The sequence below is a fragment of the Crotalus tigris genome, unplaced genomic scaffold, assembly GCF_016545835.1.
Source record: "Crotalus tigris isolate CLP2741 ecotype Arizona unplaced genomic scaffold, ASM1654583v1 scf7180000019068.10715455, whole genome shotgun sequence".
In the NCBI taxonomy this organism is placed as follows: Eukaryota; Metazoa; Chordata; class Lepidosauria; order Squamata; family Viperidae; genus Crotalus; species Crotalus tigris.
In genome coordinates this window covers 9,304,377-9,322,295 of record NW_024097358.1, presented here as the reverse complement: position 1 = coordinate 9,322,295, position 17,919 = coordinate 9,304,377, and the positions used below count along the sequence as shown (strand labels likewise).

Sequence of the window (17,919 nt, the reverse complement as noted above, 5' to 3'; positions counted from 1 at the left end):
GGAGTGAGAACAGGAAAAGAGCTGGAGAGGTGATCATGGCACCTTAGATGGGAAAGCACCTGAAATACTCACATTTGGGCTGGTGAATGCTCCAGGGCATAGACTGTACTGACAACACTGAAAGAAACAACATGGACACACTTAATGACAATTGGGATTAGGAAGGAGAAACAGTTGCCTATAGGGATTGTTCTTCAGGAGCTTCAGCCGGAGCAGGAGGAATGAAAAACCGCTAGGTAATTTATTATATTAGGTGTTTCTCCTTTTCTTTTTGATTGCAGAAAAAATACAGATGCTGATGAGTCCATCCAGCTAAGTTTCTTCTTTTTAAACACACGTCTAAATACTGTGGCTTATGGTGATAAGTTTGAAAATGTGTGACCCATGCCTGATTAAGAACTGAAAACCTCTATAAATCTTCCAGCAAATGGACACCACTCTGAAGAAAGATATGTACAAGAAAATAATGTCTTAGTTATAGAAAGGTTTAAACAATATCCAAGCCTGGATAAAAATATAAACTGGAGATAAAAATTATAAATCTGCTCACCATGATCCCCTGCAATAAAAAATACACTTCCCCCAAGTCAGCTAGCTCCATTTATACACTAGTGGTGCCTTTCTTGAAAGTTAGTCTTCAAATCCAAAAAATGCAGTTAGTACAGTTGTCTTGCACAATATGATTTCAGAATCTAAATGCAGCCCATATAAAAAAGCTAATATAACAAGAAAGTGCTGATCTTTTAAAGCACAGAAAGCTTTTCCAAGCAAGAGAATAGGGAGAGAATTTTTTTAAAAAGACAAAATGATAATTAAACCATTTGCTTCAGTGATAGTAATCAACTTGGATTAGACAAATTTGCAGAGAGAAAAGCAGCCAATTATTATATTGTAGTCATGTATAATGCCAAAATACCTCCCTGAGCAGGTAATTGCTGAGAGTTTGCTACTGATGAACCTGCTTATGATTTTCCAAACAAGTCTGCTGATAACCATAAGAAAAGTATATTGGACTGGACAGGTTATTCATCTGATTCTATATAGCACTTCTGATGGGTTGAGAGATCATATAAATATACAATACAACCTAAACTCTAAATTGCTACAAATGCTTGCAGGGTATGTTTGTCCTGAACATGAGTGAGTCTCTGTAGGTTAGAATACTTCCACAATAACATATTTTTTTTCCTTCTGTAATCAAGGAGTAATTACTTACCTTTAGAGAATGGAGTTCTCTGAGCCTGCAATCGGATTTTCACTACATCCAAAGGTGTGACTGAAAACACAGTATTGAAATGGTTGATTATGTGAAACTTAAGCAATATAGCATGTCAAAGCACTGAATAAATGTATTGTTCAGGACCAAGTGGGGTTTATATTGGAAAAGAAGTTTTAAATGATACAGTCCTTCATAACATCTCTGTAAAGCCTATGGATGTGATACGGCTTTTTTCCAGTCTGGTCCTCTTTGGATGTACCATAGAATTTCCAGCCAACATAGTCAAAGATGAGGAATTCCGACATTGAAGGAAAATAATTTGGAGAAGGGTGATCTACTACAATGACAATATTGCAAAAATTATCCTTCTTTTCTCTTGCTACCCACAAAAGTACAATGGCGAGAGGAGAAAAACAAACAGTAAATAGGAAGAATACTCACATACTGTAATGCCTCTAATCCTCTATGTAATATTAAAAAGTGTAGCAACTTATCTTCCGAGCTTTGTAAATACTATTTAGCCACACTTCTGCTGAAATAAGTTTACTTAATAAAAAAAGAAACAAGGTATACCTTTTGTACTAAAGGAAGTACCTACTACATTGGAATTTGGCAAAAAAACTGCAGGTATCATAGCACATAGTAAGATTTATCATCCAATTCAACTCATACATGAGTAAAATATAGAAACAAACTTCATTGAGTCAGTAATGTGAATGACAAAAACTCACTCAACCCTATGTTGTTGGAATGCTCATTGGAGGTATGCTGAGTTGCATTTTGTTGTATTTTTTCATGCTTTCCATATTTATACACACTAATACTAAATTAATAAACAAAGAGCTTATTTAAATATTCTTGGTGATTATACAGTTGAAACTAAATTGAACAGAAAAATGGCATGGTGCTTCTTGTTCTGCTTTTTATAGAATACAGTTTGGTTAATTGCCTAGTCCAGAGGTGAGGAACAATGTCCCCTTTATGACTTGGGGACTGGCTGGCTCGAGAATTCTGGGAGTTGAAGTCCACAAGTCATAAAAGGGCCATCATTCCCCTTCCCCTCGCAGAAGAACTCCACAGAAACATATCAGTCAACAGGCCAGAGAAAAAGTTCCCTTTATACAGTATTAGGACACACTAATGAGATATTCATGGTATTCCAAAATGCAGTTTGCAACGAAGTTAAAAACATTAAAAACAGTAAATATCTTACAATATCACCACACTTTGCAGAATTTCAACCATTATAGATATTGTACAAATCTGGTTAGTTCTTGTAAGATTTGGGGATATTTGCAATAATTTTAATCACCTATTTTTTTACGGGACTCATACCATTGGTTGGCCCAGCTTTATATCTAAATGAATCCCACTCACTATACATGCATATGTCTTTATTTTTTGTTTTGTTTAAAATATTGAAAACCAAACAGAGGGAGGAAAATGAGGAAGACCTCCAGGAATACTGCCTTGGGGAAATACATGTTTCATTATTTCAATGGTATATCAATCTAATTGGAAATTTTGACAGTTTGGGCATATATTTGTAGATTCAACAGGAAATGTTTCACAGAAAAACATATTTATATTTAAGCAAGAAAAAACTACAAAATATACTATTTAAACTGGACTAAGTAAATATTATGGTAATTGGAAAGAAGCAATAGAGAAAAGAGGTAGATTTTCAATATTTGAAGAACTTATTATATTAATTACATGGTCAGCCAGATGTTTAGACTGGATTTGATGTTTTTACCCACCTACTGAATCCTTCCTAAGGACCTCGGAGAGCAGATGTTGTTTGATGGTGTTAAAAGTATTGTTACAAGACATCAAGTAAAGCTTCCTTTTGCAATAGACTATTTAACTATTAATTTAACTATTATTAAATATTATTCTTAACAAGGTTCTCAGTTTGATTGACAGTAACATTTCGAAATGTATTATCCAGATGAAGGAGGATATTAAGAGAAAATACTTTTGACAGCAAAATTAATGTCATAAAATTTATTTTACATCAAACTATGAAACTGATAGCAATGCTTTGCTGTTTTATTTAAACATGTTTAAACAACTGATATGGGCAATCCTTGTTTAAGTTACAATCTGCCCTTGAAATTATTACTGCTGCACATTCCCCTATAATCATATGACTGCATTTTTGGGTGCTGGCAACCACTTTGCATTTACAGGCAATTGTAGTGTCCCATGATCACATGACAATTTGCATCACTTTTTGCAAGTGTCCAACTGGGGGGAAAAAACACCCATTCATGAGAATGGATTCGCTTAACAACCATGATGACTCACTTTACAAGTGTCATAAAATCAGTTGTAAAATTCAGTCAGTTCACATTGTGACCTGCCTAATAACTAATCGCTTATGACCAAAATTCCAGGTGCAATAATGATAGTTAAGTGAGAACTATCTATAACTGTTAAATTTTTATAGAACATATACCCAAGATCTCCTTATATATTTTTTACAATTATAACAGTTTTAATTTTCTTGATTGTAAATAATATAATTGGGCCTATTTGTTAAATTCAATCAAGGACTAAAATATAACAAATAGTGAATATGTAATCCTGAGACACACTCTGAGAACTATTATCTATTATCCTTGCCATCTAGCAAGTTTTCTTAGTACTAATAGTAGGTATTTGATTATTTTTCCCACACTAGTAGTGATTAGATATATCTGGGCCTTCTAAAGGACATTTAAGAGAAAGATTTAGAAATGTTCTTAATGTATTAGAATAATTGGAGCAACACAACAAAAACAAGCTACCTTGATGTTTATTAATGCAGAAAAAGCTTTTTTACAATTTAAACTTTTCTGTTTAAAATTTTGGAAGAGATGAACTTTGAACAAAAATTTATTTACATGGGTGAAAACGATGTATGCTTCATAAAAATCACAGATAATTGTGAATGAAGAATTGACCAAGTCCGTAAAATACAGAAAGGAACGAAGCAAGGATACGCACCTTCTTCTTCATTGTTATTCTTTTGTGAAGTCTGTAAACTAATGGCACTCATCAATCATTTGGTTCTAAATTTGGAGAGCCCTCTAGGAGGGATAGATGTATTAATGGAAAAACTAAGAGAATCTGGTTACGTTGGCTGGATTTAAAACACAGAAGAAATAAAGATACTGACAAAGAATATGAAGATGGAAGACCAAGTAGTCGTGAGTGGAGGTACCACATGACTACTGGAGACTGCAACTGGTCATAGATGCAAGCCGGTTGCCAACCACTGATATGCTATCATGTGACCTATACAATAATAGTTGTTAAAGACAATATGATTCCATTCTGTCTACATTTAATTCATTGTTTAAAATCTGAATTATAGTGTTGAAAAAAGTTTTGTTAATAGTTTTATATATCTCTCATAATGATATGTATATGCATGTGCGCATAAAATTAACTACACACTATTACTATACAGACACTTAATATCACAAAGTACTGAGGCATCTAATGCTAACTGTAATGTTTTTGAAATTTTAAAAAAATAAATAAGAAAATATAAAGTTTACATTAATGAAATTCATTCACAGTGGAGAATAAAAGAAGGAATCTTCTGGATAAATAATATGGAAAAGAGAATTCGGAAATTAAATAAAGCTCCTCCCAAACTCTTCCTTGGATTCAAGTATAAATCTCAAGTCAGAAGTAAGGAATATGCCTGCATTTACAGTCTCCCTATTGTATGAAAGGTACGTTCTCATCCATATAGTTGTTTCATGTATCCCACAACCTTCCACACAATCCTAACCATTGTCTGGGATACTACACATCCTCTTCATGGCCTGTTTTCCTTGTTACCGTCTGGGAGGAGGCTTCGTGGTATCCGAAGCAGAACATCCAGATTCAGTCACAGTTTTGTTCCATATTGTATTAAACTTGTGAACTCTAAAGCTTCCTCCTTTCGTTATGTATTCAAGATGGACAATGATTAATATTTATGTTATTTATATGTAAGGGTGTAGGTCTATACATATGTTTTATGTAGTATATTTAAATGTGTGTTAAATATGTGTACACTTTGAGAGCAAGCAACTAAATTTCATTTTTAATGTATGCCATTGTGCCCACAGTAAAAAAAATGACAATAAAAGTTATCTATCTATCTATAACTATCTATCTATCTATCTATCTATCTATCTATCTATCTATCTATCTATCTATCTGTCTCTCTCTCTGTCCATCCATCCATCCATCTATCTTTAGTAGATGATATAATAATCAAATTCCCAAACATCACATGGGAATAGTAAGGAATCAATAGCCCCTCTATTGCTCAGTCACAACTTTCAATATGCTACACATTAACCACATTGGTTAATAATGAAAGGAATTGAAATCCAATACTATTTAACAAGCCATAAGCTTCCTATTATCTATATAAATATTTTAATTGAAAAAATGGTCCCTAAGCAATGGTCAACTATATTAATCAATGTTAAAGCCAAATTATATAATTCTAACCACGTAACTAAGGGATTAGTTGACAATATCCAGATCACTTCTGCACTATAGTTTAAACACTTGGCTACTTTTATTATGTCACAACACTAAGAATCTAGGCTTTGGTGATCAGCAGGGCTAAGTTACAGAAATGTGGGCAAACATCAGGAACACTATCAGAATAATTCAATTCTCACAAAGAAATTCAGTCTGCATATTTTTGTCACTACAGATAATCCTCGAGTTACATCTATTTGTTCCCAAAACCACTTGTAGTTATGACTACACTGAATTTAAGGGGGACTTAAGGAATGTGTGTGTCCTCAGTCTTCTAGTCAGTGCTGCATCTCTGCAATCACATGATCACAACCTAGGAACTCAGTGCCTGGCTCACAGGTATGATGTTGCAGTGAGCCACAGCCACATGATCACAATTTCCAATATTTTCTGCTTTCCTTCTCACAAGCAAAATCAATAAGAGAAGATGGCAGGAAGTTGTGATCATATGAGGTCCTCATTTAACAAACTGCATTGTCCTCATTTAAAAATAGCAACCAGGACTGCTGAAATTGCCATTGCTAAGTAACACTGCACTTTACCACTGGGTTGTTTGGCAACAGAATTCCCAGTCCCAAGAGCTATTGTAATCTGAGGACTACCCGTACACATTTTTTTACATGCATGCACATATTTCAAATTATTTCAAATGATACTGTTGTTAACAATGTACCTACCAAAAAGGGAGGTGAAAAGGGCTCCAGTTCCAGATGCCAACATCTGCTGTAGAGGAGTGATGCCCGCCAGCTTCACAGACGAATTTTCAGACATTGTGCTGCTCACCTATACAAAATACAACATCACACCGCATTCGTGTCAGAAGCACAGAGGTACTTCAGGGTGACATCATCATTGCCTGGGGGATACCCAGTTGGGGCTCCTTTCATGTCTCCGTCAAGGAGTTGTGAAGGATGGGAGCTCATCCTTCCCCACAGCAGCACTCCACTCAGGTTTTGAATGCAGGCTTGCTAACATCCAACCCAACATCCTTACCTCATGAGCCATCATGCTCCTATAGAATACAACATCAGTGCATTATATTCTTAATGATAATGCCACTTTAAATTTGTAATCACAAAATCCTTGTGCCCACATTTTCTAACAATAAAAGCAGAATCATTTTTGGTGTGAGATGGTGCCTACAGAAGGGAAGGTGGTATGATGGATTACAGTGAAGTGGCAGTTTCCCAGGAAGGATGGAGTACATTTCAAGGGGTGGGGGGCAAGACAAGAGGCAACACAACTCAGAGCTAAATTGTAGACAGAGAATTAGGATAGCCATTCCTAGAAACAGCGCAGTCTAGCAAGATTCTGTCTATTGGATATAAGCAAATAAAGAACACGTTGGTTGAAATGTTCTATGTTCTTGGGCCTGACCTGATATTTGGAAATTCAAATATCTAAGCATCGGGATGCATTATTTAAGCCATTGACATTCAGAAAATCCTACATTAACATAGAAAGCAGGTGTGACCAAAGTTTGAGGATTCAAGATTGCCATTCCATTTTCTGACCTTCTGAGTGGTCTTAGGAAGCTATTTAGCAATTTTGCAGTATCATTTGAAAGGATGTAGCTAAACGTTTTTGGTCCTTTTTAGTGGATGCCTGAACTACCTGAAATTCTAAAAAGCACAGCTGAAATCATAGTGCTGAAATTTAATCCTTTTGCTGTCACAATATAGAGATACAATATCAGGATGCTGGAGTCGTGTGCAGTTTGTAAGATTCCCACCTCTGATGGATAATCACAACAAGGGATGAAAGAAGCAAAAACAGGAAAACAATTTATTAAATAGTCTTCTACAACCTGGGAAAAAAGCTAAAGCCTTTCTGAAAGCAAAAGACTGTACCACCAAGAGAAAAACCAGGACATGCAAGGAATGTGGGTCTCATAAAGAGTTATAGGCAATTACAATAAAATAACTATTGTATCCCATTTTGTTCTAATCAGTGTCAAAGCAATCTTGTCCATATTTATTCAAAAGAAATGTAAGAAATTTATTCAGAAGCAATGTAACTTAAATCTACAGGGTCTTGCTTCAAAATTAAATGGAGGTTGTAGCCATGATCTTCAAAAATACATTTTGCTTTACCTTGTTATGAACATGACATTTGCATTACAGTGAATGTGTTTACTCAGGGGTCCTTGGTGCTCTCTGAGCTTCGTTGTTTTCTTGTAGAATGTTTCATTACCCAAACTAAGTATCATCATCAGTGCTAGTCAGACTAGAATGGGTAATGAAACGTCTGCAACAAGCTCAGAGAGCACCAAAGACCCCCATTTTAACCCTGAGCTACAAATATTCTCCTTTATTGAAAGTATTTACTTTACTTTACAAGAATAATATAAATGGGTTCAGAAAATACTGGTGCATCCCCCTTGCACAAAAGCTTTAGATTTCAGTACAGACTTGCAGCAATCATGCGCTGGAGATATTCTTTTGAATTCATTCTCAGTTGACAGGACTATTATCTGCACAGATACAGAAATGGGAGAGGCCTCCCTTCTGAGACATTTAGCCTCTCAGGAGATGGCATAATGATGCCAGCTTAACAACGATAAGCAGCAGTGTCTGAGCAACTTGCAGAAAGCACAGGATAAAAGTGTAATACGTCACCTCACTTTATTTTAAATAAAGCTGCTCCGTTTGCCTAGCTTCCAACAATAATACTATTAGGTTATTTGGAACATCTGGTATTTTTATTTTGAATAAAAATAGCTGGATTGCAGAATAAGCCATTAAATATTTAGAAGTATGCATCAGGTGTTTGTGGCTAAAAATGCAAATAGGAGAGACAGACATGCTTAACAGTAATTCCATATAATAAGCGTGAAAACCATTTCACTAACACAGCCTGAGGTCAGTCCTTAATAGACTCTTCTATCTTTAAAGCCATTAAAACTGAGAAGCAAGTCAGCGTGGGGCAGAACACTGAATTTTGAAAAGAAAGAGATCCAGTCACAAATTCCCAATGGTAATTACAAGACTGCATTTATACTTCATTCTTGTATTTATTTCTGATGTGGCAAGGTCATCCAACCTTTACTTTGTTTTCCTCAACTGCCAGATTGTTCATTTGACTGATTATAATTCTTATCTCTTGCTATTCACATAGTGACTCTTTAAAACAGGTTATGCAATAATTTTACATACTTGTTTTTTTCTCTCTTTTTGCTAGCCTTACTGCTATTGTAACTGAACTTTACCATCATATTCTCCCATGCTAATGCAGCATGTGGGATAATTCTGCTTCAGTCTAACTTACTGCCTTAGCATGGATCCCTTTTTCCCCCTAATCTGCGTGGCACACACTTACTGTATTTATGTAGTGTTACGTAAAAGAAACATGCAACACCACCGCATTAAACCAGTTCTCCATGCATAAACAAGCAGCAATTCCATATTCAGTGCAGGTAGTCCTCAATTCATGACTGGTTGCTTAATGACTATTCAAAATTATGATGGATTCAAAAAAAAGTTACAGTACTTGTAACAGTCCTCAAACTTATGATTGGTCATCACGTGATCACATTTCAAGAGCTTGGTAAACAGCTTCCATCTTGATTCTCCTCAGATGTTAAGCCTCAATAGTCCCTATCACTTTCAGTTAGCTGTATGTTTGTGCTGAACCTTGATAACAGAATTCCAGAGAGATTAAAGTGGCATCAAGTAGCACAATCCCCACACTGCTTGTCACCCATTTCTACTGCCCATATCTAGGAAGAGGAACAAGAGGCACATGGCTTTGAGAGGTTTTCAGTGAAGTCTATCAACAAAATTGTATGTCAAAACCCAGTCCATAATAATCCTATGAGAAATTATAAAGTTTGTTGCTATAATCCCATAATAATCTATAACAGGCCTTCACAACATGTGGTCCACCAAGCAGCCCTGTGTGTCCTGTCAGCTACTTTGAATCCATTAACAAATCGACTGCCATCCAACAGTGCCTTTAGGAAGGATTTGCTGCTGCCTACTTATTCACAGCCATCTCCTATGAGTCACCAAGCTCCACTGCTGCTGCTGCTGCACCAGGCCACTAGCTGACCAGCACACCAACTACTCCTCTGTGGCCTGTGATTATTTCTAAGATATCAATGGGCTTTCCCCATTGCATGCATGGTCCATAATATAGATTTCCAAGTATTATTTTAACCATTTAGTTGTGTCTGACCTTTGGTGATTTTATAGACAAGTGCCCTCTTCATGTTACCCTTTCAAGCACAACTTATTTCAATTGTTGGATGTTCAACTTTGGATTTTCAAGTATAATATACTAATTGCTTATGCTTCAGTTGACAAACTTTCATGATACGTTTCTTGGTTTAGCATGCTGCAGAACCCAAACCCCATAAACAAACATGGTTTAACATAAACCAAGTTTCTGCATAGAAATAAATTCATTGAGAAGAACAGGTTGGGCTGATTGTCATATAACTGACTTAGATAGCTTTAACTTTCATCATTTAATCTCTCTTCTGCTGCAATCTGCTAGCAAACAAAAAAACAAAAAACAAATTTCCTGTTTTTTATTGACTACAAACAGGCAAAGTGGTTAACTACTTTTCAGCATAAAGGAATGATAATGACAACTTGCATAAAAGACTGCATATCAGGCAAAAATGTATATATATATAATCTCCATATTAAAATGCGTATTGATATATATCATTAAATGGGTATGGCTGTCATAAACTAAACTATGGATTGTTAATTATGATTAACTGAACAAACACCATGGATTGGATTCATATAACATGCTAACTCATATTCCATGGTTTATAGCCATAATGACTGGATTTACTCAATGTGATAAAATCATAAATTATGGCTTAGTAAAACCTATTGCTGACAGAAACTGCTTACAACTATACTCTAATATATGGTTTTCTTTTTCTATATAGTAAGGTAAATTTATATTTTTGGACAGAAGCTCCAACTCAATTGGTAAAAAAATATTTAAACCCAACATTGATCAACTATGCCAAAGACAATGTAGAGTTGTATTACACTATTACTCCCTGAGTAAGAGTGGTTATGCCACCTGTGCTCTAGTTACCCTCCCCTCCAAGAAAAACTTGAAAGAGTAGCTATGAGATGAATGAAAGAGGCCTTCTGATCAAAATCCTCGATATAGTGATCAAACTCCATTTCTCTAGCTTTTCTAGGAAAAACTACGATAATTAAAGCCAAAGTCAAAAATTAATTCGGCATGACCTAGTGCTTTAATAGCTAAACTTGTTTTCACCTGGAATTCCAGGTTGCATAAACAAGTAGAGAAAGGGGGAAAGGTAATAGTTCATATTTGCTTTACTTAAAATAAGACCTCTTCATATCACAATACATTCCAAATTTCAGTCAGATTTCTTGAGGCTGGGCCAGCAATAAAATTTCATGGACCTATCCTAAAGAATAAACAGTTAGGCTTGGAAGTTTGCAAACACGTATCGAGTTATTTAAAAATGCAACTAGAGTTTGTTCTTCATATATATTTACAAATACTCCCACTCCAGTCCCTTCTAACATGCAAATACTCTTTTTCAAGCAAGTTTCTTCAGGAAAAGCTTTTGTACTACTTCAGAGTTATCTCTATAATTCTTAATAATTGCATGAAAATTAGCAATCTGGAAAGAAAAATTTTAGAAATCATTTGTAATAAAAAGTATATGAATATATTATTCAAAACAATTAAACATTTATTGTATGGTCATGGTTCAAGGTCTAATTGTGCACAGACTGATCTTTCCCTCCTTCTCTTACTGGCATCCTAGCTTCTATTCCAACTAAAGCATATTTCTGTGGTCTTGACCTCCAAATATCTTGTGATACGATCACATATATATCACTGTCAGCTTTAAAGTCATACATTTCATTCTTGGTTATAAAAGTCAAGGTCATACATCAATATCGCAGAACAGGAATGCAGTCAGATGCTCTTCCCAATTCTAGACACTTATATCTTAATTTTTACTTTGTATATCACATATATATATATTTCTTAGATGATATATTGCTCCTCTTTTCTTTTGCATCAGAATAGGTGTGGCAAATATACTGTAAGTTATCCTTTGCTAGCTGGTCTCCTCCAGATTAGTTAATCTACAACTTTACCACATATGGAGGGTATTGGTTGATAAAGTGAATTTAATTATGACCACTTCATGCTCATAAGTGTTTGCCTTCTTGCAAAGGATGCTGGCTATTTTTATGCATGAATAACAGAATAACAGATTTGAAAAGGACTGTGGAGATATTTTAGTCCAACCCCCTTCACAAGCGGGAAGAATGGGTCACGTGGAAGCTGTGCCCACCCGATTGCCGGCAATGGCAAAACTGGCCCAATACGTTGCGCGATGTCACGTGACTTCGCGAGATTGACATGCCTGCTATACCATATCAGGCAAAGAAAAGAATGTTTTAAAAGCCTGCATTAGATAGCCAATGCAATGATTTTAGTGGAGAGAAATCCACTTGAATATCAACAAAGTATCACATAAGTATATTAATTGCCTTGCAGGGAGAGCCAACCAACCTAGAAATAAGAAGAAATTTCTTGACAGAATATTTGATCAGTGGAACGGCTTCCCTTCAGAAGTTGTGGGTGCTCCATCACTTTCAAGAACAGATTGGACAATCATCTGTCTGAAATGATCTAGGACTGTGGTGGCGAACCTTTGGCACGCGTGCCACAGGTGGCACGTAGAGCCCTCTCTGTGGGCACACCCGCCATCGCCCCAGTCCTAGGCCTTCAGCTGAGTTTTATAAAACCTTCTCGCTTTAGGCCTCCGTGCCCGTGTGCAAACAAAAAGATTCAATCAATCAATTTCAACTTCTCGCGGGGAAAAAAAAAGATCTCACAAAGTTGGAATGATTGATTGAACTTTTTAGTCCCATCCAGTCTGCCGTTACCATGGCAGCCATGCCCACCCAATTGGTCACACCCACCCAATTGGCCACACTCACCCAATGGGCCACACTCAACAAATGGGCCATGCCCACCTGGCACCCAACCATACATAAGTGGGTTTTGGGTTGTAGTTTGGGTACTCGATCTCTAAAAGGTTCGCTATCACTGATCTAGGATCTCCTGCTTGAACAGGGGATTGGACTATAAGACCTCCATGGTCCTTTCGAACTCTTGTTATTCTATTATTCTGCTGTATCCTGAAACTTGCTTCAGCATCTACTTTTACAAAGGTGGTGGTGGGGGAAATCCTTCAATCCTTATTTTTTTAAGGGGCAAGGGTCCAAAACTGCTAAGGAGACTAACAGAAAAAACAATGCCCTTTCTTTACCATTTTGTAACCAAGCATCTACCGTAGTCTTAAAAATTCCCAATAATTTTCATAATTCCAGACAAAATGCTGAGAGCACTTTGAGAGGGTATTCAACTGGGGGAAATTGCTTTAGATCGGGTATAATTTAGCTTTTTTAGAAGGTATGAGACGCAAAAGGGCATTTTTTTCTTTTTTTAAGTATATGCTGAAAGACAGACATGCACCTACTGTTTAGGCTAAACTATTGGTCACTGTTGCATCATACCATCTTGCATACAAGTTCAAGAATGGCTATTAATTGTAACTGTTCAATTAATTACTTCGGGTTAGTAGCAGCATATCCTGAATTCCAGGTGCTGGAGACGAACACTGAAGGTAGGTTGTTACCTTTTATACCTCACTTGCAGGCTTCCTGAAGACATTTATCACTCTAGAAAACTGGATTTATAACCAACAGGGCTCTCCTCCGGTCCCCAGGACAGGAGCACGGCAAGTACTCTACCCCAATATAAATTACACACTGTGCCCCCCGCCCAATCTTCACGTTTCGGTCTTGCCTCAGACGATCTCCGCTCAAGGCCCGATGACAGGCTTCTTCGCGCTCAAGGCCCTTGACCCACCTGCGCGCCCCCCCCCTCACCTCCTCACTCTAGCCATAAGCACGCTTGCTACTTCTGCGCCCGATGCATCCATAAATACATTCACGAGGTGAGGCGTCCGGATTTCCCGAAACACGCTAGCACGAGCGCAGCCACCCGAATCTCCGGGATTGGAGAAGCAGCGGCGGCGTCATCGAGAAGCGCGCGCGGCCGTCGGAGAGACCTGCGCAGCGCTTTCCCTGGCAGACTCTTGGGGAGGCAGCCTGCGGTTTCCTGATTGGTTAGGTGAAAGGCGGGCGCATTGGGCTAAGAGCACCAGAGAGGCTCATGCCTTTGCTCAAGCGCAGGCGCGCGCAATTCTCTTTAATTCTTTCTTATTTTTTTGCTTGCGTCGGCGCGGAAGAATTCATTTTGTAAGCTTTGATTGCGAGGAGTGGTTTCTTGTAGGGAGACGTTTGACTTCCTACTACCACTGAAGAACTAGCTGGCAATCTTTTCTTTTTAATTATGTACACATATGTGTGAAATAAAAATATATTGTTTTTATATTTGTAAGTGTTTCAATAGTTGTGATATTTTTTGACTATTGATTGCACACTGCTTTTTTTGTTAAAAAAAAAAAAAAGTGCCGGAACTCACACATGTCATATAATCCACCTTGCCTACCCTACAAGGTTCCATCCAAAAAAGATGCGGGAACTCCGTTCTGAGCATTCTATGACAAAAAAAGCCCTCACCAAGAGTGATTTCAGTGAGATGGGCAGCTATATATCTGTTAAACAAATCTAGGGCAGTGATGCCAAACCTTTTAGAGACTGCCCAAACTGCAACCCAAAATCCACTTATTGTTGGGTGCCAGGTGGGCGTGACCCACTGGATGGGCATGACTGTGGTGGTCATGGCAGACTGGGTGGGTGTGGCCAAGGTAGGTGTGGTCACCTTGATGTTGCTCATGGGGAGGGATGGCTGTGGGGGCTAGGTGGTGTTAGGGGAGATCCAGGGGGGTCTCTGGCAGATGGGGTGGTGGGTAAGACGATTGTCCTGTGGGGTGAGGTGAGGCAGGGTGGGAGTGCCATTGTCACAGGGCAAGGCGAGGCAGGGGCCAGGGCAGCTGCTGCCTGACACCATCGGCCCCCGCACACAGAGGCCAGCGAGCGCATGGGGGCTGACTGTCTGTCAGTAGCCACAGCCTGCCAGCCTCTCGAACAGCACACTCTGGGGCTCTGCAGCCTGCCACCAACAGTTCAGAGAAGCCGCCTTTGAGCTGGACGGCCGGCTGACAGCTGAGCAGGCAATGAAGTGGGTTGTGCCCGGGAAAAGGAGAGCATGCGAGGCCAGGAGGGATGGGATGGGGAGGAGGGAAATCAGCCATGCTGGGATGCATCCTGCCACATGGGACCTCGGCGAGTTAGCAGGCAGCTGGTTGAAGAGGGATAGTTGCCATCTCCGGGGCATGGCCCACAGGCCCACAAAGTGCCGCCTCTGGTATGCGTGCCACAGGTTCGCTACCACTGATCTAAATCATCCAGTTGGTTTATTGGCCTGTAAACTCTTGATTCCCCAAGAAACCAGAGTTTCTATAGAAACTGATATTACACAAATACTGATTGGGACAGAATCCTGATTATGAAATCAACATTGGTTAATAAAGCAAAGATGGTTTCATAACAAGCCCTCCTTGAAAGGGTCCCATTTGGGCCGAGATTATGGCTGAATAGCTTTCAGTCTTTTTGATGTAATCCATATTAACAAAAATTGTCATTTGTGAATTTCTTACTACATTTTTATCCTCTCTCATCTTAAAACATGGCTGCTGCAGGGGATACTGTAGGCTGGGTTTGACGTGTGCATCAACCTAAATATGTTCATGCTGGGCAACTCGGTGGCGATTGTTTTGTTCCTGGCTGAATTTCCAAGGGGCCACTGCACTAGTGGTCCATGTGACTGGCATTAACACCACTTTCCTGTTGACTTGTGATTGAGCACCAGGCAGGTAAATTGGATAAGCCATCCAAACCTGCTTCTTAAGTTGTGCTTATGTTGTTTACTTGGACAGTTTTTGCAGAAATATTGAGGCTAGTAAATGTGCTTCCTATTTCTGTTTCATTATTCAGAATATTTGGTGACAGTTGTCAACCCCTAGAGTTTGCCCCTGAACTCCTCCTTACTCAACTACAGTTTAGAATTTAATGTAACTGTTCTTTCCTTCTGAACTAAGTTTGCAATGGAAAAAAATCATTTGTCCTGAAATGAAGGTGGTTGTTTGGATGGCTCAACGAGCTGCTGCTGGTGGTTTCGGGAGAGGTGTATATCCCAGATGAAAGCAGCTATGCTTACAGCCAGCTCCAATTTTAACCACATTATTATTCAAAACAAAATCAGAGGCTCTTATTCAAAAGATATGAGGTATAAATGGTTGCCTTTGCCACCATTTGTACTGCATAGAGGATGTTGGAACTGAGTTATTACTGGGTAATCTAATGTGCCTAGTGTAACCTGGTGTTTTTTTTATATATATATATAAGGGGATAGAAGAGGAAGAAGTGACATTGAAGAAGTGATATTTCTTTGTCAAAGAATACCTGGCATATAAGAAGAAGGTCCTATTTTGCACATCAGACGTCTTCACTGTCTTTGGAGCTTTTCTACAAGCAATTTCAAGAACTGGTCCTCTGGAGGAAAGCCACTCAGTTTCATAATAGTGTGGATTCAGAAGGCACAGCAACTAATGAATGTAGATTGACCACCCTTCTTTTTACTCAGATAACTGGTCTGTTCATCAGTGGTGAACCTGTTATGAAAGAAACATTCAATAAAAATCATATGAGGTATTCCAGAAATGGCAGCTGCTAAAAATAACTTTACCAGTTGCTACATGTTTTTACACAGTCAGACAAGTTGGAGATTAAATAAGTAAATAATTTAAAGAATTTGAGTGATTATTTTAATAAAATCTAACAACTACAAGGAGGGATGTGAGGGTATTTGAATACCTCAGAAATCTAAACTGCTCTTCCCAACACAACCATGCATTGAAGCTACCGGTCTAATTGGGTTTGCACATGAAATAGGTAAATTAAATTGATTGAACATGATTTGGAAATGCACATACCTCTCTATAGAAAGCCTCCCAGCTGACGATGCATACTTTAGTAGAGCAAAAGCCATGAGGTCAAAGGAACTGCCTGCAGAGCTCAGAGACAGGAGTATTGCAAGGCACAGATCTGGCGAAGGCTACAATAATTTTTTTGCTGCACTGAAGGTTCCTAAAAGCACAATGGCCTCCATAATTCTTAAATGGAAGAAGTTTGACACAACCAAGAGCTGGTCAACTGGTTAAATTGAACAATCTGGGGAGAAGGGCCTTAGCAAGAGAGGTGATCAAGAACCCAATGATCACTCTGAGTTTCAGGGATCCGGTGTGGAGATGGGACAACCATCACTACAGCCCTCCACCAATCTAAGATGTATGGCAGATTGGCTAGACAGAAGCCTCAGTGCAAAACACATGAAAGCCCACTTGCAGTTTGGAAAAAAAACACCTGAAGGATTCTCAGACTGTGAGAAACAAGATTTTCTGATCTGATGAAACTAAAATTGAGCTATTTGGCCTCAACACTAAACATTATGTCTAGAGCAGGCATGTCAAACTTGCACTGTCACGTGATGTCACGCGATGTATTGCGACTTTTCCGGCAATGGGGTGGGTGCAGTTTCGGTGTGATGCATCCAGCCCTTGGGCCAGCAGTTTGACATGCCTGGTCTAGAGGAAACTAGGCACCACTTATCACCTGCCCTATACCATCCCAATAGTGAAGCATGAGGGCCAAGAGAGGAAAATTCATAGAATGCATATAGTAGTTAAACTGTGGAAATTGCTGCCACTTTGAATGGTTTTAAAAAAGGACTGGACAAATTCATGCATAGTATAATTAGGTTATCAATGGTTACTGAGGGTTGTGTATTTTTTTTCTGAATACCTTAAACAGTGAATGCTAGGATGTGAATGTGGGGGGGAACTATTGCCCACATCGCCAGGCTTATGAGCTTCCCAAAGGCATCCAGCATTGTAAATGCAGAATGCTGCTCCAGATGGGACTATGACTTGATCCAACAGAACCATTATGTTTTTAAGTAGCCTATACAAATATCTTAACATGATGAAAGCCACAGCTTTGCCATTTTAATGACTTATATACACATTCCTTTCTCCACTCAATTCTTCCTTCAGTCTAGCCCAGCATCTTTCAGCCTGGAAACTTTAAGACGTGTGGACATCAGTTCCC

At 38.4% G+C, this 17,919-nt stretch overlaps 1 protein-coding gene across 5 annotated transcripts in view; it reads right to left on the bottom strand.

Annotated features, from left to right (window-relative positions):
* LOC120315160 (solute carrier family 25 member 39-like) overlaps window positions 1–17,919 on the bottom strand; it is a 37,803-nt gene that overhangs the window by 18,871 nt on the left and 1,013 nt on the right. The window contains exons 2-5 of one of the 5 annotated variants that reach the window (XM_039359071.1): window positions 16,216–16,424; window positions 6,433–6,538; window positions 1,217–1,276; window positions 73–117 (exon numbers count right to left, since the gene is read on the bottom strand). In XM_039359071.1, the coding sequence (XP_039215005.1) occupies window positions 73–117; window positions 1,217–1,276; window positions 6,433–6,526 (199 nt within the window). In that variant the 5' untranslated portion in view covers window positions 6,527–6,538; window positions 16,216–16,424. Of the gene's footprint in view, window positions 1–72; window positions 118–1,216; window positions 1,277–6,432; window positions 6,539–9,073; window positions 9,228–13,421; window positions 13,631–13,674; window positions 13,889–16,215; window positions 16,425–17,919 lie in introns of those variants that run through there. The other 4 variants (XM_039359069.1, XM_039359073.1, XM_039359070.1 and 1 more) reach the window with 4 other exon arrangements.